Below are 22,059 nucleotides of genomic sequence, written 5' to 3'. Positions count from 1 at the left end.
GTTGTGCGCGGGGTGCTGGCTGTTGTGCGCGGGGTGCTGGCTGTTGTGCGCGGGGTGCTGGCTGTTGTGCACGGGGTGCTGGCTGTTGTGCACGGGGTGCTGGCTGTTGTGCACGGGGTGCTGGCTGTTGTGCACAGGTGCTGGCTGTTGTGCACAGGTGCTGGCTGTTGAACCACAGAAGCTGCTGACTAGATCCTCTATTTATGATGGAGTATTGGTATTTGCTGAGAGATGGCAATGTAAAGAATAAGGGAACAAGTTTATAGTAAATAACTTTAGCATTTATGTATAAACCTCCTCTCATGAAAAATAATTTCCCTGCCATCTGAGGCTTGATCTTACCCACAGGGTTGAACTTGAGGTGGAATTTTTTTCTAGCATATAAATTCTATTAACTTTCTAGGTTAGAGAAGAACTTGTGTAAAGTTCAGAGTCAGCAGTTCCTATATTTGCTTCAGACCAGACATTTCCTGGTGATTCTAACCATTAGCCAGAGTTAGAGACACTTGCTTTGCTACCATTCTGTAGAAACAGAATGTATCGTGCAAAGCCGGGGTAAAGAAATAGCAAGTTTCATTTATTTAAAAAAAAAATACTGGGCTTGAGAGTTGACTCCTGGTAAGCAGTTATTGCTTTTACCGAGGACCTGGGTTCAATTCCCAGCACCTACATGGTGCCTCACAACTGCCTGTAACTCCAGTTCTGAGGGATCCAATGCCCTCTTCAGACACCTGCAGGTACCACACATACATATGAATGTATGTACTTATGTACTTGCAAGCAAAACACTCATAGGCATAAAATAAATTTAAAACTCTAAAAATTTTTTGTCAGTTAAAAAAAATATCTTTTCCTTGGGGCTGGACAGATGGCGCAGAAGTTAAAAGTGCTTGCTGTTCTTGTAAAGGACCTAAGTTTGGTTCCCAGCATCGATGTCCAGCTCCAAGGGCTCCAGGGCCTCCTTTTGGCCTCTGAGGGCACTTGTACCAAATGGTACACACACACACACACACACACACACACACACACACAACTAAATTAAATCATTCTCACAAATTAAAGATTGTTAGAACCACTAAGTTGCTATCTAGACACAGATATTGAAAGTTTTGTTGTTTTATGAGCCTAAGTGATTCCTAGATGAGTTCTATTAAACAATAACTATTTAAAAATTATGGCAGGTTCTCACCCTCACCCAAAGTGTTACCAACTTGAAAGCAATGAAAAATAGTTCCTTTCATCTAAATAAATAATGATTAAATGATACATAAAAGTCAGTGATTGCAAGAAATGGCACAGGATTATCATTATAATAAAATATTATTTTTTGCATTTATTTTACAATGAAATTAGGCATTTAGACTTGCCTTAGTTTTTGCCTGTTAGAGTGATAGTTACTCAACAGTCAGATAGGAAAACAACACATAATGAAATTCTCAATATTCCATTAGGATATTCAGATTGGTAGAAAGCTTTTTCACATAATAAATATAAAGTAACCATAGCAACTGCTCATAAGCTCTTTGGTCATATGAAAAAGAATCCTGGCTCTTTGGTACTTTCTAGCTCCTTTCGTAGAGTTACAACACTAAAAATATAAAAACCTAACAAAACACTTAGCACCAAGAATAATAAAAACATAATGATATTTTAAAATGTGAATTCTGTTTCCTTTCCCCAGGCCTCTGTGGGTTGAGTTCCCTGATGACGTAGAGACTTTTGGTGTGGATGATGAATACATGCTGGGTAAGTATTTATCAGTTAATTAGAGTTGTGATAGATTCTATAACTATGCTTTCATTATTATATTTTCTAGTGAGAATACCCTAAGCCCAAGAAAGACAACGATAAAAAACAGGGTCTTATTTAGCCCAGGCTGACCTGGAACTTACTCTGTATCTAAGGATGAACTGATCCCAAGTACGAGCTTGCCTCATTACACATGGTGCTGGGGACTGAACCTGGAGCCTCATGCATACTAGACAAGTATTCTACCAAATCAGCTACACCCCCAGCCCTCCTTCACCAGATAGTGAGACCATGACTTTTATTGTAATGTGGCCCTGACAATATAGTTCTTATTAATGTCAAATAAATACATAATATTGGTCGTTATGATTTGATGGTTTGCTTGGGATCCACTCCCCCAAAGCCTGATAAGATTGCTATGAAAAGGGAAGTATGAGAAGTAGATCAGATGGCCATAGTAAAGACACCAAGGAACTTGTGTCATGTGAAATAGTAGACCTGTTTTTTTCCTTGTGAAACAGGGCTTTGAAGCCCAGGTTATCCTTAAACTTGTAATGCTCTTCATCAGTGTCCAGATTGCTGAATTCGCAGGCATGTACTGCCATGCCTAGCTAGGCTTCTTTATTGAGAATGAACTGTGAAATGTAAAACATGGAAGGTTGTTCGTATTAAGAATGGATCTCAAGAAACAAGGCTAAATATTGAGACCCAAAGAATGAATTATGTTCTAAACAGTGGGAACCTCCAAATGTAAATAATAATAATGATGCTGATAATAACGATTATAGTAACAGGAGCCCTTGAAGATATCGTTCAGGGAATGCTCTTGTATAATGTGCACGAGGCTCTGTAATCAGTTCCCAGTGCACGAGGCTTCAGCTTAACAGTCTCTGCCTTGGAGAAAGGTCTTTCATCATCCCTTACCTCCTTATACCTTAGTTTCATCCTCCCCACTCAAAATCTTATGTAATTTTCGTTTTTCTTTGTACTTTTTCCTATTTCAGTATTTGTTTTAACCCTAATTTATTTGTAATAACTTTTTAATATCTGTCTTCTTCACTTACTACAAACTCCATGAAGGTTGGAACCATGTTTGTTTTCTTTACTCCTATGTCTCCAAAGCCTAGCATGGTGCCTGGAACTCAGTAAATAAATCTTTATTAACTAGAAGAAACAGTTCAAGATAGACACAGCAGTACATGCCTATAATCCCAACACTCACAATACTAAGGCAAGAGGATCATGGGTTCAAGGTGCCTGGGTTACATAGTGAGATCCTATAAATCAGTCTTTTACATGAATTAATTAGTAGATGCTTTTACACATGTGTGGCACCAATATGAAAGCAAACTCCAGGCTATCTGTAAGAGAAGTACAGATCTACAGTGGTAACTGTTCGAGGACAACTGTGAAGATGTGTCTCTGCCAAGGCACCTTCTGATTGGTTTAATAAAGAGCTGAATAGCCAATAGCTAGTCAGGACTTCCAGGGAGAGGGAGGAACTTTTGGGAAGAATCTGAGAGGCTGGGAATTCACTAGCAAGACCCAAAGCAAGTTGGACATACAGTATAGAGGAGAGGTAACAAGCCACATGGCGGAGCGTAGATAATATAAGCGGGTTAATTTAAGTTATAAATTTGTTGGGGAAAAGCCTAAGCTAAGGCCAAGCTTTCATAACTGATCAAAAGTCTCTGTGTTATTATCTTGGAGTTGGCCATCTAAAGGAAGTCCGACTACAGTAACTGCCCAAGCAAACGGGCCTGAAGAACTGCACTGACCAGACTTCTAGTTAACACCGTGGCCGCTCTAACCAGTGCATTCGTAGCAGATGATAAAGCACTGGGAAGGTGCAATGGCGCTTTCTGATTACTGGCGTACCAGTAGCTATGCAGAAAATGGCTGCTCAAGCCTGTAACCCTAGCACCCAAGAGGCTGCAGGAGGATCATCCTAAGGCTAGCCTGGGATGCAAAGCAAGTTCCAGGTCAGTCTTGGCTACATAGCAAGACCTTGTCTCACAAAACCAAAAACCAGAGCAAATAAGCACACAAGATGCAGCAGAATACTTCAGGGTCCCTGTCCCATATCCTAACAGCCACAGGTGGGTTTAACCCATGACCTTTTTGAGCCCCGACCTTTTCCTCCCAGTGCTTCTCTCTGATGAATTATTTGTTCAGTTCACATAGTCTCTGCCTTACAGAAGATCACAATCCAGTGATCCTAAGATCACAGTAGTACTCCACGAAGCCAAGGGAACTTTCAGATTCCCATAATGATACTCAGTTTTATCTCCTCTCCATTTTTTTAGGAAGTGCTTTATTGGTTCATCCAGTCACAGAACCACAGACCACCATGGCTTCTGTATTCCTGCCAGGGTCAAATGAGGTAAGAGCAATAGTAGACATATCTTGTGTCTCCTAGCTCTCATGCCTGCATTTCCCTTGGGAAAGATTGTTCCAGCATGCAGTTGTGAATTTGTCTCAGATGACGGTAGGTTTTCCACAGTCAAGACTGTCCTCTGAAGTTGACAGACTTAACTGGGGAAGGTGGAGAAGATGACTAGGTGACAACATTAGGGAGGTTTGTACTTTCACTTTGACTTGCAGAAGTGAGTCCTTATGAAGATGGGGCGTGACTTTAAGGTAGAAGATTTATTCCACCCAGTCACTTTGTAGGACTCTTTTTGGTAATTCAACAGCTAACTTCCTTTTCTAAGGCTCCTAGGTAAGAGTTAGGACCTTGTTTCCAAATCTCATATTCACCCCCAGAAAAGCAATGCTGTAGGGGTAATCAAGTTTGCATGGGTTTCCCTCCAGGTCTGTTTCTTCTCTGATGCTCTTCTTTTCTCCTGCCTCGCGTGTGGTTGATTTGTTTGCTGTGCGCTTCCCCTCCCCTTCCCTTTTCCCTTTCATCCTGCTTATGGTTACAAGTGTTAAGTTGGGTTATTTTCTGTGTGTGATGGGGAACATGCATGTTCCACGGCATGCAGGTAGAGATCAGAGGACTATTCTGTGGAGTTAATTCTCTCCTTCCCCATCTATGTGGGTTCTAGGGAGCAAATTCAGGCATCCAGTCTTTACCATTATTTTCTAAAACACTTCACCAGCTCAAGCATGAAGTTTTTATGAATCAGTGAACTATTATACCACACTGCAGCTTCTGTGATATTTTTAATTTTTCCCATTTTTTTCTCTTAAATTTTGTCTTATTCAGGGGTGGGGTGCAGTGGTAGAGGGCAAATTCAAAGGGACAGGAAAATGAAGGGGATCAAGATACATGGTGTAAAAGACACAGAGTAAATAAAAAGAAAGGAGAAAAGAAGAACCCTGGAGGCGTCATCTCATCGTTCACGCACACCAGGTTCTTACCTATCATGCATATCTAGCACCTAGCACAGCGCAGGTTGTTCAGTAAGTAACTTTGAAATGTATAGCAGGACAGGGAATGGTCTTTAGTTCATCAACCATACCCCTTCGGTGACATCTTCCTCTTCCTTCTCTTTCTCTTCTTTTTGAGATGTAGTCTCATGTATCTCAGGCTATCTTTGAAATATAAGATGAACTTGGACTTCTGATCCCCCTGCCTAGGATCACAAGCATGTACCACCATGCCTAAGTGCCACCATGCCCAAGTACTATCATACCCAAGTACCATCATACCCAAGTACCAACATACTCAAGCACCACCATGCCCAAGTACCATTATACCCAGATACCACCATGCCCAATTTATCCTATGCTAAGGATTGAACACTGGGCTTTGTACATGCTTTGGGGTTTTCTTTTTTTTTTTTTCTTTTTTCTTTTTTTCTCTTTAAGATAGGGTTTTGCTGTGTAGCCTTGGCTGTCCTGGAACTTGCTCTGTAGACCAGACTGGCTTCAGACTCACAGAGATCCACCTGCCTCTGCCTCCCAAGTGCTGGGATCAAAGGTGTGCACCACCACTGCCCAGCTGGAATTTTCTTAAAAGAATATGTGGGATCTGGTGGTGCAGGCCCATAATTCTAGTATGAGGACTGGAAGGGCTACCTGGGCTACATAGTGAATTCAAGGCCAGCCTGGCTAACTTTGTAAGACCTATGTTCTATAAAAATTAAAGAGACCTGGAAATATATATCAGCGGTAAATTCATTAGAATGCATGAGACCTTAGGCTCAATATCACGTAGTACATGTGCGTGCATGCACACATGCACACACACACACACACACAAAACACACAGGGTTAGGGAGGGGTGTTCTTCTTAACTTCTCCTACAAATTTTAATTATACTTATTTGAATTTTCTTTTCTTTCCTTCCTCCCTCCCTCTCTCCCTCCCTTCTTTCCTGGGATTGCAAGACAGCTTAATTGCAGGGCAAAAGGAAATAGTCGTTGGTAAGTGCAGGCTTCTCAGGGGAGAGATTGCTCATACTCTCTTTTCAATAGAGTCTGTTACTTTTTAGGTCTGGTATGACTCTAAGACATTTGCACAGTGGAAAGGAGGGTGTACTGTGAAGATTCCAGTAACCTTGGATACTGTAAGTTATTTTCAGAGTATTATCTTTGCCTATTTAGCTGTGTTAGTCTGTTTAGAATACAGCATGGGTAATAGACAACAGAAATATATCTTCCATAGTTCTAAAGGTACATGTCCTATATCAAAGTGCCAGCTGACTTGGGTCCTCCTGCATGTAGGGGGTGATGGGATGGGGAGAGAAGGGGGACAATATTTTTGTAAATGGGGCTGGAGAGTTGGCTCAGTGGTTAAGAGTACTGTTGCTCTAGGTTTGCTTCCCACTACTCATATAGTGGCTACAACCATCCAACACATTCTATCTGGCCACCATAGGCACCAGGGGCACATGTGGTGCACATACATACATACAGGCAAAACACTTATATATATAAAATAAAATAAATATAAATATAAAATAATAAAGTATTCTTGTGAGGATACTATTCCTATTATAGCAGAACTTATCCTTATGACCCTGACTCCAGATATAGTCACTTCAGTGTATGGGACTTCAGCATAACATATACCTGTACATAAGAGAAAATGGAGTATACTCGTAATCGCTTTGGGCTGTGCTTGAAATGATTTGGGAAGTAATGAGTGTGACTGCTGAAGGATACAGTTTTCTTTCAGAGGTGTTGAAAGGATTTTAAAATCGATTATGGCTATGGTTACATGACTGAATATACAGAAGTGGTTTGATTGTATACCCTAACTGTAAATTTTGAAACATGAATTATACGGATAAAGCTGTTAAGATATGTAAAGAGCTTAAAATATATATAATCTGGCTCATGGCATTGAATATTGAGGATTATGTCTAAGAACAGCAACACTGAGAACAGAAACAGTGGGCGCTGCAATGCCAAACACAACATCAAAAAGTGAGAAGGGCAATTCTGGGCCTCCAAGGAGAAGAACACATCAGTCAGAAATTAGAATCAAAGTGGCCACTCTGTTGAATCACAAGCAATGACCTCAGGCCCTGTAGAATAAAGATTAATAGACTAGTGATGTCATTCTCCAAATTGTCATATAACTAAGTTTTGTTATAAGGAACCTGGTTCCAGAATCAACTTTCAGACCTTAGTAATCTTCTACCTTAATCCCTTTGTCTTAGTCACTGTTCTGTTGCTGTGACGAGACACCACGACCAAGGTAGCTCTTATAAAAGAAATCATTTAATCGGGGGCTTGCTTACAGTTTCTGAGGCTTAGCCCATCATCATCACAGCAGAGAGCATGGCAAGGGGCAGGCGTGGTGCTAGAGGAGCAGCTGAGAGCTACATCCTGGTCTGTAAGCAGAGAGAGACACCGGGCCTGATGAGGGCTTTTGAAATCCCAAAGCCCATCCCCAGTGACACACTTTCTCCAAAAAGGCCACATCCCAATCCTTCTCATTCTTTCAAACAGTCCTACTCTCTGGTGACTAAATATTCAAATATATGGGCCTGTGTGGGCCTTTTTTATTCAAACCACCATGCCCTTCATTTGCACATGAAGAAACTGATAGTCAGAAGAGAAATTTTTTGTCCAGAATCACTACTAGCTTGTGGCAGAACTGAGACAGGTCCCTCCCATCCCCTGTAAGTTTTCTGAACTCCGAGTCTGCAGCCCATTCTACTGTAACTTTGTTCTTTGGTTTTGTTTGTTTTGTTTAAAAAAGGGAGGAATAAAAAGAAAGCAATAAGAGAGTTGGCTTCCCTTCTTGCTGCTTGTGAATTAAGCCGGGGGGCTGGGGGCACATCTTGACTACTACTCCCTCTTCCTGAATCACACATGTTCTTGTCCTCTCTTCCTTGCTAAGACTTTACTCAGAGAAAAACACATGCACTCATGTGACCTGGGCAACTCCTTACCACAGGCAAGAGGCTACCTGGCTCTTCCACAGAGAGCCATAGCTAAGGACTGATAGGTGCGGGCCATGCCCACAGCCACAGTTAGTATCCCTTCTCGTTCCCTTGATGGTTCCTGTAGCAGAAGCAGCTTCTGAGCCTCAGAATTGAGCAGTCATCCTGCTGACAAGCAGGGACAGAAAGTGTCCAGGTGCTGTGAGAAGGGACACACGTCACCTCCCCAGACACAGAACATTGTGTACACAAGCTCTATTGGTCCACTTGCATAAGCAGAGAAATCCACTCTTCAGCATGTCTCTAGAGTAACGTGCTTGTTGTTTTATTGACAAGGATGTTAAAGATCGAAACTAGAGTATCCTTTCTGATCAAGTTTAAAAGTTAGCTTTTCAGGGGTAACTCTGGGCCTCTAATGGGATGAGCAAAATGCAAATGAAGAAGAGGCAAGGATAGTGCGCTAGTTAGTTTCTGCCAACTTGACATAGACTAGCCTCACCTGGGAAGATGGACCCTCAGCTGAGGAATTGCCTCCATCAGATTGTCCTGTGACAAGTCTGTGTGGCATTTCCTTGATAGTATATTGATGCCGGAGGGTCCAGCTCACTCTGGGTGGTACCACCCCAGGGCAGTTGATCCTGGGAGGTATAAGGACTGTAGATGAACACACTCCTGGAAGCAAGCCTTTAGCAGTGTTTCTTCATGATCTCTGCTTCAGTTCCTGTCTACAGGTTCCTGTCTTGACTTCCCCTGATGAGGGACTGTAGGCTGTAAGATGATATAAGCCCCTCCCCCAAAAGTTGCTTTCAGCCAGTGTTTCATCACAGCAATAGAACCCAAGCTAAGACAGACAAGTATAGACAATAAATTGAGGGATGGTAAACAATGTCCCAATATTTTAAAATATGAGGACTTGGGGCCAGTGAGTTAGCTACGTGCTTGTCAAGCAAGCCTGAAACCTCAATTCAATTCCCAGAACCCACATGAAAGTGGGAAGAGAGACTGACTTCACAAAGTTGTCTTCTGACCTTTACACACATGCCATGACATGAATTTGCTCACACATATACACACAAAGCAATAATTATAAATAATAAATAATTTTTAGTGGACCATTTTTAGTTGAGCCATTTTCTTTTTATTTCACAGTCCCCATGCTTGCCATTTCTCTGTCCAAAAATATTCTTTGCTTGAGTCTATGTCTGTAAAGAGTATGGATCTCGTATGGTGACATAAACTTCCTTGTATGGGTGTGTCACCCCTGAGAGTGCTGCTCTGTTGCAGATACCAGTGTTCCAACGAGGCGGAAGTGTGGTGCCAATGAAGACCAGTGTGGGAAAGTCCACAGGCTGGATGACTGACTCCCCATACGGACTCAGGGTTGCTCTGAGCACTCAGGTATTTGGAAAGCCAGGTACCTCCCCCGCTTCTGTTCCATCTCTTGACCTTTTGAGGGTCTGAAAAAGTAATGAGTCTCATAAGAAGCAGTACCTCCAGTGTTTATCTCAAAGTCAAGGGCTGAATCATTTCTGAATCACTGTGAGGTCTGCCCTTCCTGGCATTTTTTGTAGGAACTCTGAGATCCAGGAATGATACAAATGTTTCCTGGGTCTACCTCTCAGGTCAGCATAGGCTGGAAAAACATTTTTTTATGCAGCCTGCCCCGGAAGATTGGTTCTGAAATTCAGTCTCCTACAGAGGAGGGCCATAAAATGTGTTGTGGTTATTTTTGTTATACCCTAACCCATTCAGTGACTTCTATTCTCATCAGGCAGCTCAAATCACTAAAGTCTCCTTGAATATGACTTGGGAGTGTTGAGAGTGTCTTTTGAGCCAAGTGAAGCCTGTGTTATACACATCTCTTACCCATCTACCGTAGTGCCTTACAGAGCCAAACACATATTCTTGCTATAGTTATGCTTATTTCTATTAATATGGTAAAATAGGAAAACTGCAGTTTTTGTTTCGATGCATTTTATTGAAACTTGTCTTCTTCAGCCAAACTATGCTCTAATACCCATGTGGGGTCCCAGAATGCAGCAATAATCTAGAGACCCCTCCTGCAGCAAACACTGTTAATAAGTAACCTGCCATGTGGAGGGCTGTAGTGTGTGGCTGCAAAAGCGGTCCTTTCCCTTAGAGTAGAAAGGGCTTTTAAAGACAGTTGATTTCATCTGCCATACAGTGATATTTTCCAGCTTCAGTTCTGTTCTGTGAACTTTCCTGTTGCATTCTGGGATAGTATTTTCATGAAAGCCATTACTGATCATACTTCATATCTAAATTTCCTTCAGCAAAGTCTAACTCTTCGTGCTCCTCTTCTGTAACCTCGCTGTTCATATTATTTTATTGTCTACTCGGGAGTGACTGGATGTTGAATGTGTAAGGACTTGTGTGTAGCTTTGTACAGCTTTTCAGGCATCTCACTGAGTTTCGGATGTTACTCTTTCCCTTTGGAAGATGACTTTTTTTTCTATAAAGTTATTGCCCTGAGCAGATCCTCTGTGGTTCACCCTGCAGGATTCTGCTGTGGGCGAGCTGTATCTGGATGATGGCCATTCATTCCAGTACCTCCACCAGGACCAGTTCTCACACCGCAGGTTTTCATTCTGTTCCGGTGTTCTGACCAGCAGGTGAGGCAGCTACAAACCTGTGGCTCTTCTCAGATTATGCTACCCTCCTGGCATCTTCAAGTAAATGGATAGCTCAAGTTTTATGTCACTATTTAGCGGATTGAGAGGTGGTCGGTGGGTTAAAGAGTCCTGGTCGCTCTCGAAGAGGACCCAGGTTCACTTCCCAACATCCATGTGGTCTGTAACTCCAGCTGCAGGAGCTCTGACCCCTCCCCCTCTTCTGTCCTATAAGGGCATGTGGCACATTTACATACCTGTAGCCAAAACATTCATGTTCAAAAAATAAAAATCATTAATAGAAAAATCTTAAAGATATTTATATAAATGAATGATGAAGGAAGGCCATTGTATTTTTAATTGCTGACCCTGGAAGCTCTTTCTTTTTCTTATCTTCTCTTCTCCAGCTGCCTACAGAATGAAACTACTTAGCTCAAGTATTCATTGATACCTTCATTCTTCCATGCACCAATTAATTAAATATCTGGTTTCTTTAAGTTTGATTAAGTCCAAGCCATCCTGTGTCTTTTGTGCCCTTTAAATGGTTTAAGGAGATTGATGTGGCCACTGATTACCTAGTCCCTGCTACATCTCTTTGTCTTACTGAATATGGCTCCTGTATGGACCATGACGCCATAGAGACAGACAGGAAGAACTCACAAGGATGCTGACCTGGTGACCAGTTAAAAACCTCGTGCCTCTCCTTTTCCTAATACCATCTGTACCTGTTTCAGGTGTGCTGATGAGAAAGGCCGTTATCCCAGCAAGTGCATAGTGGAGCAGATCTTGGTCTTAGGCCTAAGGAAGAAGCCATCTTCTGTGACTACTCACTCATCTGGTAAGCAAACAGTTCATCCTTACTTACACCTTTGTCCTGTACACCCAGAAGTATCTGCAGTAAAGAGATGGTTTGTTCCCTAACTGTGAAACTATGCTTAGCTCAGACAATCTCTGCCCTTCCTTGGTCAGTCCTCTAATCTAGAGTGAGTAGGCCAAGCTGCTTCTCTTCATGAATTGGTCTCAATGCCCAAGTTAATACTAAGAGAAATTATTGAAGGCCTATAATAGCATTCTAGGTGCTTCTTAATTTGTAATAGGTTACAGCCATCTTCAGCCCTGGAGAATTCTTAGTCTTTTAAAGAACTAATTCGAGGGATGGAGTAGAATTGTGTCCTCCCTCACCTCCTGCATTTCTTGAACAAATTACTTTGCTCCTTACAGTTTCTTTCTAACAAGGATTATACTCCAATGAGATTTTTCATGTTTTAAAACAGTCACAGGAGTTCATGAATAAAAGTACTGACGGATTCTCCTAAGTGAGGTGTAACATCATTTGAAAATGCCAGACAATGTATCAGATTTGGAGGGGGGGATTCTTTTTCTCCTGGTTTCTCACAGTATCTTTTTATTGTCTTACTATTTAGATGGTAAAGTTCAGCCTGCGGCTTTTACATACTACGCCAAAACATCCACCCTGAGTCTGGAGAAGCTCTCCCTGAGCATAGCTGATGGCTGGGAGGTCCATATCAGATGATGGGCAGGTGCCCTGGTGATGAGGGTGGGAGCCTCTGGACCGCTCACCCTCCTGCCTCCTGTGAGATCTATGCTGCCATCCAATTGGCTTCCTTGGAAAAATGATATTTTGCTCATATCAAGTGTACTGATGGCCAGTAGATTTTAGATTTAAAGATTTTAGGTTTGTGGCACCTCCTGTAATCACAGTACTCAGGAAGCTGAAGAAGAAGGATCGTGAGTTCAAGACCAGCTTAAGCTGTATCACACAAGACCTTGTCTCAAAAAATCAAAAATAAGATTTCAGATTTTACATCTAAAGATGTATTGTTGGAACGCTGTATAAACACCGCCCTTTCCACAGACTACAAAACCCTGAGCCATTGCTAGAACTCAGTGAGCAGCCCGACCTGCAGCTCCTCAGGAGGCCCATGTGTGGGGCTTGTCGCAGGGCTTGCCGCAGGCTGTCACTGCAGTCATGGCTGTTGCAGCAGCAGAGTTGCTGAAACCAATCTCCAAATAGATAACAGAGCCTGCTCCTCTCAGGGTCGCCCTCCACCACAGCAATGCAGGCATAGAGCCCTCGCCTGCAGACGCCCTCTCCTGCATGGGCAGGGCTGCGGAAAGCTCTCCCTAGACAGTGACTCAGGAGCTCAAGGGTTGGTGTCCCTTTCTTGCTTGTTAGACTTAAAAGTACCAAGTCAATCTTCAAATTCAGATGTACTCCTTTTAATTATATTTTACTAAATACTCTCTCCTAATCAAAGAATATTCATAACATGAATAAGCTATAATTAGTAATAATGAAATAAATACCCATGTCCCACAGGTGAACTTCAAAAATAGAACACAGGACTGGGACTATCATAACACAAGTAAGAGGTACTTGTTTTAGACACAATCAATAATCAAAATAAGGAATATTTTAATGCACGTCTTTAAAAATCAAAATGAATACAAAAAAAACAGGCTAAGCAAAAAATTTTAAATAAAGAAGCTCAGTGTTACTGACTTCCTTTTGCAGTGAGTTCTGATATGTCTTGGCACAGTCTTGAATATTGTAACACAGCACTGCATCCCAATGCTTCTAGCTTTGGAGACCCCACGACTCCCTGCTGTCTGCTTCAGCAGCTACTGGGGAGGCCTCAGTTCCTCAAAATATGAGCCTCCCACCACATTTCTTCCATGTAGCCACCCGCAGCTGCTACCATTCTGCCTTCTCTTTCCTTAACCACAGCACCCCCGCTGCTTCCACCCGTACAGCTTGCCATCCTACTCCCTGACACCCCAGCCCCCCAGTACCCACTGGCAGCAAGTTTGCCCTTCTCTGAAACGCTGCCCCACTTTACATTCTCAGGGATGTGCCTTAGCGCTATAAGGACGACTGTGTATTTCCCTACTGGAGTGTATATTCCTTAAGATCATGTTCTATTGCTCTCATATCTGGTATACCACTATGGTAGTTTAATGAAAAGTGCCCCCTATAGACTTGTATGTTTGAACACTTTGAACATTGGTGGCACTGTTTGGGGAGGTCGTGGAACTTTTCGGAGGTGCATCATTGCTGAAAGTATGTCATTGAGGGTGGGCTGTGCTCAGTTATAGCCTCACTCCAGTTCCTGTTTGGCTGCTCTGCGTCCTGTGTGCTGTTGAGCACTCAGCCACCTGCTCCAGCACCTGCTGCCACGCCTCCCTCGCTGTTATTAACTCTCTGTGGAATGTAAGCCAAAATAAATTCTTCTGTAAGTTGCTTTTGGTCATGGTGTTTTACTGCAGCTCCCCTCTTCATTTGCTTCCTGGTCATGAGGTAGATGTTTTTGCTTTGCCACAAGTTTCTCCCATGCCACAAGTTAGCTCCCAACGGAGCTAAGTGGTATGGGCAGGGGCCTCTAAAATGTGAGCCAAAATAACCCTTTTTGTCTACATAAGTTAATTATCTCATTTATTTTGTTGTAGTGATGGACAGTTGATTGACATCATGAGTGAATGGTCATTCAACCCAGCCTAACCCCAAAGTGATGTAAATTCAGGCCTTTCCTAACCCCTTGCTGAGTGCTTAAGACACCCTGACAGCGTTTTAAATGCATTACATGAGTTAACCTGTTTAATCCTTACACCAGCCCAACAACAGACTGTCTATCGTCATACCAGTTTTACACGAGAGAAGACTGGCTCATAGGAAGAAAGGACAAGGTAACTCAGCTAAAGTTACACACTCATAGCCATTAGTGGCCAACCTAGACTTTGACCCTGGACAGCCAGCCTTCAGAAACTGCTCTTCTTTATTCTCCTTCAAGAGTAGTGATACCTTGGGCATTTTCTTAGAGGGACAGGAAGACAAGTTGATAGTTCCAGTAGCTGAGACATAGGTTTCCTTCATGTTACATTAACAAAATTCATAAACCTAATCATACTCTCTTTCTTTGTGTGTGTGTGGGGGGGGTATATGTGTGTATGCATGTTTCTGTGTGTGGTGGGGGTATGTACATGTACACATTTACCCTGGCACACATAGAAGAGGACAACCTGGGGTGCTGGTCCTTGCCTTCCACCATATTTGAGGCAGGGGCTTTTTGTTGTTTGCTGCTGCAAGGGCTGTCAACCTGGCCCGTTTTAGGGGTTTGCCTGTCTGTATTCCCACCTCTCCCTGGATGCACCGAGATGGTAGACATGCTACTGCACCTCGTTACATGGAAGCTCAGATCCTCAAACTCATGTCAACTGCTTTGCTGCCGATTCATCTCTCCTGCCCAATGCCCTCTATTCCAGCTGTCTCTTCCCACCCTTTCCCGAGACTCCTAAACTTGGATCTGTGAAGCTGGTCACTTAGGAATAGGCACTGCTGCAAGCTCAGACAAGCCTCTCCTCAGTCAGACTTCAGATGGGGAGGGCGACATGATGGGTAAAAAGCCAGGAGGAAACCCAGCAAGCAATTCCTTTCCCCAGCTACTATCATTCTCACTTAGTAAGCCTTGAGGCTGAGTCCAGACATGACGTCCTAGGACTTGACACCAGCCTGGCTCAGTATCCGTTTCCAGCTTCTGTCTAGATGCTGATGTGGTGTGGCTAAACAAATAACCTACTAGGGCACACACTGTATAGTAGGCTTGGTCTCAGTGTGTGTCAGAAGCAGGAGGTGTCTAGGTCCCAAGAAGGGAGGGATTTCCCTGACTGAAAATTTTGCTGAGTGGCATTTTCTAGCCAGTTGGACTGAAAGCTGATTCCAGAACATTCTAGAAAAGATACTCTAATATTAAGTGACATTCTGATATTCTAACATTTTATAAAGTAAAAATCATGCTCTCTAAAACATATGGAATATGCCCCCAGAATTCCCGTGGCTTGGATTCCACCTAGCTGTTCAAATACTGTTTTCTGTGTAGCCGGTGACCACTGCTTCAGTGGCCTACTTATCTCTCCTAGCTCATAACCCACTTAGCTGGGTCCTTGTGTTCACCTGTTTCAGATACTCTCCTGTCTTGACAACACAAGACCCGCTGGGCCCTTCTCTGCCTCTGTCCGTCCGCACACTGGCCCCTCTGCTCCCCTGCTCACCGTCTCACTTCACGGCTATTTTTAGTTTTCCTGGCTTAGGCGTCTTCAGGCCACTGAAACACAACCCTCATTCTCTTTCTCTCCCTCTGGCAAGCATGCTGCTGGTAGGAGCCCCCAGGGAGAAACCGCTTCGAAATCCTTCAGTGTTAGTGCCTCTCCTTCAGGAACACCTATGGCTCCGGGATCACAGCTCGACTCTCTAAGCTGCTCATAAGCCAGCCAGCTTTCTGATGGGATTTAAACTTTGAAGTGAGTGTGGCCATTTTTTCTCTCAGTTGAAAGGATCGCTTCAACTTCCGCTTTGTAATTGCTTCCTTTCCTTGAAGGGAGCTGAATCTTCCTCTCTTTAAAAAAAACGCCGTCCTTCCAAAGTTGCCTGCCATGCCGACCGTCATTAGTGCGACTGTGGCCCCAAGGACAGGGGCTGAGCCCAGGTCCCCAGGGCCTGGGCCTCACCCGGCCCAAGGAAAGACCACCGAGGCTGGGGGCGGACACCCAAGTGGCATCTATTCAGCCATCATCAGCCGCAATTTCCCAATTATTGGAGTGAAAGAGAAGACTTTTGAGCAGCTCCACAAGAAGTGCCTGGAAAAGAAAGTTCTCTATCTGGATCCCGAGTTCCCGCCAGATGAGACCTCTCTCTTTTACAGCCAGAAGTTCCCCATCCAGTTCGTCTGGAAGAGACCTCCGGTGAGTAGTCTGCTGGCTTTGTAGCCGGCTGGAGTTTGCCCTCCGAGAAGTCCTCCCACTCAGCACCTCCCCACACAGCTGTGCACATGGGCACAGGGGGAAGGATCCTGGCAGGGGCCTGCTGGGCTCTGGCTGCAAGAGTGGAAAGGGGAGGACAGGGTCGAGTCCAAGGGAGGGCAGGCCGGGCTGCTTCTCTCTCACTGTCTCTCTTTCTGCTTTTCATGAAAGTAATCAGATCCCTGATTCATCACTAAAATGGCCATCTTTTCCTCAGAACCGGCTCCAGAATGTTCAGAGATACCTTCTCTGCCTAAATATATTGAGACTGCTTCCGTTTCTCAGGTTAAAATCATGAGATGTTGTCCTTCAGTTTGCCACTGACCGTGGATCTCAGACACAGAAGCCAGGCAAAGAGGAGCAAGGCAAAGATGACCTTTTCGAGCACAGAATCCTGGACTTAGAAGAATTTTTGTCTGTTTACCTCACTGTACAGATTAGGACGTCAAGGCCCAGCATGAAATAGACCCAGCACATGACAGGGCCTGGGTGAAACCCTATTCGCTAGCCTCAGGCTTTCTCTTACAGGGATCCACCAGGGGAAAATTATGTTCCCCTGGCTCCCTTCTCTGATCATGCTTCCAATGTGACTCTTGGTTTCGATACAAGAAACATTTCAGTCACAAAATAATCTGGAGCTGTGCATAGAGCTCACTCAGTGGTGGAGATCCACTTAGCATGTCTGAGGCCCCTGTCCGTCCCTGACACTGCTAAAAAATGGATGGATGGATGGATGATAGATAGATACATAGATACATATATAGAAGATAGATACATAGATAGATAGATAGAAGATAGATATGTAGATAGATGATAGATATATAGATACATAGATAGAAAGATGGATGATAGATAGATAGATACATAGATGGATAGATATGTAAATAAATAGATAGATGACAGACAGACAGTGGAGAGAAAAGGTAATCACAAAGACAGAGAAAGAAATATTAATTGTGCATCTACTAGCTTCACATACTGGGCAAGTCACTAAGAGTATCATGAGTAAGAAACAAAAACATACTATTCTCTTTTTTTTTTTATGTATACAACATTCAGCCTCCATGTATGCCGAGACGCCAGAAGAGGGCACCAGATCTCATTATAGATGGTTGTGAGCCACCATGTGGTTGCTGGGAATTGAACTCAGGACCTCTGAAAGAGCAGCCAGTGCTCTTAACCACTGAGCCATCTCTCCAGCCCAAAACATACTATCCTGAAGCCTGCAGTCTCGAGGGAATGGACATTAAGTTAGAGTGACATCAGGACTCAGTGTCCAGAGTGGACAGGAACAAGGAGAGCAGGCCATGTCTGGGGAGAGAAACCTTCCATGAAGAAGATATGTTAGGCTCATCCCAGGATTTGCTGGCCATGTTTTTTTCTGTTTACTAAACCAGAGCTGCCATCAGGCTCCTTTCCTCTCCCACTACTCTTTGGTAAGGCCCATCGTGGCTGTCATGAATGTCCTCCATTTAGAAGAGAATACTGCAGTGGGCCAGATGTACCTCAGCACACACTCTGCGCGTGTGAAGTCTCAGATTCCATCCAAGTCATGGGGGTGGGCAACCCGATGTATTCAGAATGCTACACCCCTTCGGCCCCTGCCACCTGTCTTAGCTGAGCCGCAGTCCTCTGGGACTAGCTCACACTGGCCTCTCACCTTCACCCTCTTCCCCAAAGCTTTATGCTGCAGCTAAACCTAGGCCTGCAGTGCCCTTCCAGGGTGTGGCTGATTGGTTCCTCCTTTCTTTCCCGGCCTACCTGCTCAAGTGCCACTTCCTTCAAGCTTTCTCGCCTCTCTTCTCCCAATGCTGATTAGAGCAGGGTCTGTCCGTGGTCATTTGTAGACCCAGCACATATAACAAGCATAGAAATACACAAGTGATAATAGCAAATAAAAACTCACACCTAAGGGTCGGACCCAGGACAGACCTGCTTCTCAAAGTAGGGGCCCCTAAAATCCGTCTCCAATACTGCTCAAAGGGCAAGGGGAGCAAAACCTACAAACACTGCTCTTACTGAAAGCACTGACGGCTTTGACCCTAAAAGCTAGGTTTGCACATATGAGAAGGGCCTATGATGCTCTGGGGATGACAGTGGTCCCTTGTAAGCACTGTCCTGTCAGTACATATGAACATGTATGCTCCCAGATATCGGACTGTTTGATATTGGGCCCCTACCACCATCACTGACAACAAAGATCCTGACTTTTCAAACCTTCATTAAAACGCCTGCACGTCCTCCCATGGTTAAAATGCCTGCGCAACCTCCCGTGGTCAAAACACCTGCGCGTCCTCCTCTGGTCAAAACGCCTGTGCGTCCTCCCGTGGTCAAAACACCTGCGCGTCCTCCCGTGGTCAAAACGCCTGCGCGACCTCCCATGGTTAATATCAGGTGTCAGGGACCAGTCTCGACAAAAATACGTCTCACCAGGGTAGAGGCATGGGGATTTAGAAATATAGTAAACAGTATGAAGGCGTGAATGAAAATAATAAACCAGAGAAACATATAGGATAGTATTGGGAGGGAATTCCAGTGTGTACTGAAATTCGCCCATGTTTAATTTCCAACTGCTTAAAATACCCCTGACCCCAAAAGTAGGAGTAAGACAAAAAGCTGCGTTAACATGATACGAGGAAATGAACAGACCAATTGCAGGTCACAGGCTTACATCCATAAACATTCTCTTGCTAGAACAAAACAAGTCCTGCTCACATCCTAGACCAAAACATTCTGTAGGCAAACCACTCCCTGGGTAGAATCCAAAATTGTTTCCTTATAGGAACTGGAACTTAGTTGGCTCCTTAGACTCTTGTTTAAGTTAGGTAGGAACAATCTACTTCTCCATTCCTGGAGTCCAAGGTTGGCAATGACCTTGAGCGAGCAGAAGTCTCTCACCTACACCTAGGTGGGAGTTTTGTTTGAGGTAGAAGCACAATAACCTAGAAGGAACTAGAGGTAAGTTCCAACTCTCTGACCTTTGGTCAATGTGGAAATAGGCTCATATTTTCGGGCCTCCAATCAGGGTATAGGGAGCTGGAGAGATGGCTCTTTCGGCTCACAACTGTATAGTTTCCCAGTTCACAGGGATCTGATGCCACTTGTGATCTCTGCAGGCTCTAGCACACATGTGGTACATACACATACACTCAGACAAACACACATATGTACATATAAAGGTAAAGATTAAGGAATATGCCCTTATATTAACATAAATTACAAAGTTGGAGTGGGTCATGGAAGTGTTATCCAAGTACTTCACTTTATATAATTATGGTCCAGAAAGGATTATGTATGGGACACAAATTAACTGAAACTAAAAAACTGAAAGGACCCCAGGATTTTCTGAACTGAAAAGCATTCTTGGGGGCTGGAGAGATGGCTCAGCGGTTAAGCGTATTGCCTGCTCTTCCAAAGGTCTTGAGTTCAATTCCCAGCAACCACATGGTGGCTCACAACCATCTGTAATGAGATCTGGTGCCCTCTTCTGGCCAGCAGACATACATGCAGACAGAATATTGTATACATAATAAATAACTATTTAAAAAAAAAAAAAAAAAAAAGCATTCTTGGAAACATCTGCTCTCCCATGCACTCCTTGGACATGGTAACCTCTGTCAGGCCTAAAGAGTAGGGACCGTGTCCTGTGAGGAAACACCCTAGATGAGGTCTCCACTTTGCTGGCATATCCCCTCCCCCTGCTATTAGTGTTAGAAACCCATGCCCAGCTGTGCTTTGCCCAGTGTATACCCTTCACTCCTTGTTTTGGCTGGTTCCCCAGCTGCCAACACTTGGCCCCAGTACCTCCCTTCAGTTGACCTGTTGCTTAGTACCATTAGCCGGAAATCTCTTGAATAAGGGTGATGTTGAAGTGGCTTTCCCAAACTGTCATTCGCCACCACCCGTATTTCACCCAAGCTGAGATCTTCACGCTAGCACTTGCTTGATCTTGGTGCCCCACACCTGGCATCCCCAGCTCACGGCTTTCCCTTTCTCCTTGCTGCCTGCCAGCATGAGTCCAGCTGCCTTGGCGAGATTTTGCACTCTGTGTGACCTGGCCTCCTTACCTCTTCGAAGAGCTTCACGATCCAGGCAGAAGTAACTCGTCTCCCGTCCTGAGGCAGTTACTCCAGGAATGCAAACAGCAGCAAAAGTACAAAACAACAGCTCTGTGTGTAGGGAAGCTTGTTCCTGATAGAGAATTCTGTCTGATTCTTTGCACATTTTTGGCGAATATACTTCCTCCCTGAGCTCCTAACCTGGGAGAAACTTTGGGTCGGGAGGAAAAAGCGAAGGATTTCAGGGAGAGAGGGAAGGAGAGAGAGAGAGGGAGAGAGAGAGAGAGAGAGAGAGAGAGAGAGAGAGAGAGAGAGAATATTCCCATGACTACGGATACTTGCAGAGGCCAAAAGAGGGCAACTGGAACTGGACTTTTAGGCTGATATTGGTGCTGGGAACAGAACTCAGGTCCTTTACAAAAGTAGTATGTTCTCTTTAACCTAAGAGTCATCTCTCCAGCCTGCTTTATAATATATAAAGAGTTCTTGACTCAGGTATGTTGGTACCTACCAGTGGTCCTAGCTATGGAGGAAGCTGAGGCAGGAGGATAGCTGACACCATCAAGTTTAAGGTCAGCCTGGGCAATATGAGAACCATGTCACTTAAAGATAAAAACAAATTAGCAACAATAAAATAGAGTGCTTCGCCTATAGGGTTGAACATGATTGCTTTTGTTTGTTTGGTTGGTTGGTTGGTTAGTTTTTCAGGACAGAGTTTCTCTGTGTAGCTCTGGCTATTCTGGAACTCACTCTGTAGACTGAGAGATCCACCTGCCTCTGCCTCCTGAGTGCTGGGATTAAAGGCGTGCACCAACATGATTGTTTTCTAGGGAGAAAAAGAAAAAGAAAAGATCTGCTGGTTGATATAAAACAAAATGAAAGCTAGAATGGTGTGGGAGGTGAACAGAGAAGCCTGAAGCGCGTGTGTGCACGCACACACAGACACAGACACACACACACACACACACACACACACACACAGAGCTCCTGGCATTCCCTATGACCTAACCCTCGCTGAAGCTGTGAAATACCTGAGACAAGTTGTTCTTTTTTAAAAAATGCTGCAAGATCCCCGCGGCAGTAGGCAGCAGAAATGCTGTAGGTCCCAAATGGTGGTGGCGGGCCACGTAGTGGCAGGCAGCGGGCTCTGGGAGTAGCCAGTCCCAGGCAGAAATGGCTGCCGGTCTCAGAGCACTGGTGGCGGGCCATGTGGCGGCAGACAGTGGGCCCTGGGAGCAGCCAGTCCCAGGCAGAAATGGCTGCCGGTCTCAGAGCACTGGTGGCGGGCCATGTGGCGGCAGACAGCGGGCCCCAGGCAGAGACGGCTGCTGGTCCCTGAGCAATGGCTGGTCCCAGGCAGGGAGACACATGGCAGGCGGGCAGAAGACAGAAACATAGACATGACATGCAGGGTGAGGTTGAAGTTTATTCAGGGGGTTATGGAGGAGGAAGGGTGAAGGGGGGG

The 22,059-nt window shown here is 44.3% G+C and overlaps 2 protein-coding genes across 3 annotated transcripts in view; both read left to right on the top strand.

Annotated features, from left to right (window-relative positions):
- Ganc (glucosidase alpha, neutral C) overlaps window positions 1-13,984 on the top strand; it is a 54,530-nt gene extending 40,546 nt beyond the window's left edge. Inside the window, exons 17-23 of the mRNA XM_050132748.1 lie at window positions 1,682-1,746; window positions 4,056-4,132; window positions 6,191-6,265; window positions 9,377-9,490; window positions 10,613-10,725; window positions 11,457-11,560; window positions 12,147-13,984. Coding sequence (XP_049988705.1) covers window positions 1,682-1,746; window positions 4,056-4,132; window positions 6,191-6,265; window positions 9,377-9,490; window positions 10,613-10,725; window positions 11,457-11,560; window positions 12,147-12,256 — 658 coding nt within the window. The 3' untranslated portion in view covers window positions 12,257-13,984. The remainder of the gene's footprint in view (window positions 1-1,681; window positions 1,747-4,055; window positions 4,133-6,190; window positions 6,266-9,376; window positions 9,491-10,612; window positions 10,726-11,456; window positions 11,561-12,146) is intronic.
- A 1,904-nt stretch (window positions 13,985-15,888) lies between these two features.
- Capn3 (calpain 3) overlaps window positions 15,889-22,059 on the top strand; it is a 48,452-nt gene continuing 42,281 nt past the window's right edge. For both annotated transcript variants that reach the window (XM_050131807.1, XM_050131802.1), the window contains exon 1: window positions 15,889-16,479. In XM_050131807.1, coding sequence (XP_049987764.1) covers window positions 16,171-16,479 — 309 coding nt within the window. In that variant the 5' untranslated portion in view covers window positions 15,889-16,170. The remainder of the gene's footprint in view (window positions 16,480-22,059) is intronic.

The sequence above is a fragment of the Alexandromys fortis genome, unplaced genomic scaffold (genome assembly GCF_014885135.2).
Source record: "Alexandromys fortis isolate MF-2015 unplaced genomic scaffold, M_Fortis_MF-2015_v1.1 scaffold_6, whole genome shotgun sequence".
In the NCBI taxonomy this organism is placed as follows: Eukaryota; Metazoa; Chordata; class Mammalia; order Rodentia; family Cricetidae; genus Alexandromys; species Alexandromys fortis.
This window is presented reverse-complemented; position numbering and strand designations above follow the sequence as displayed.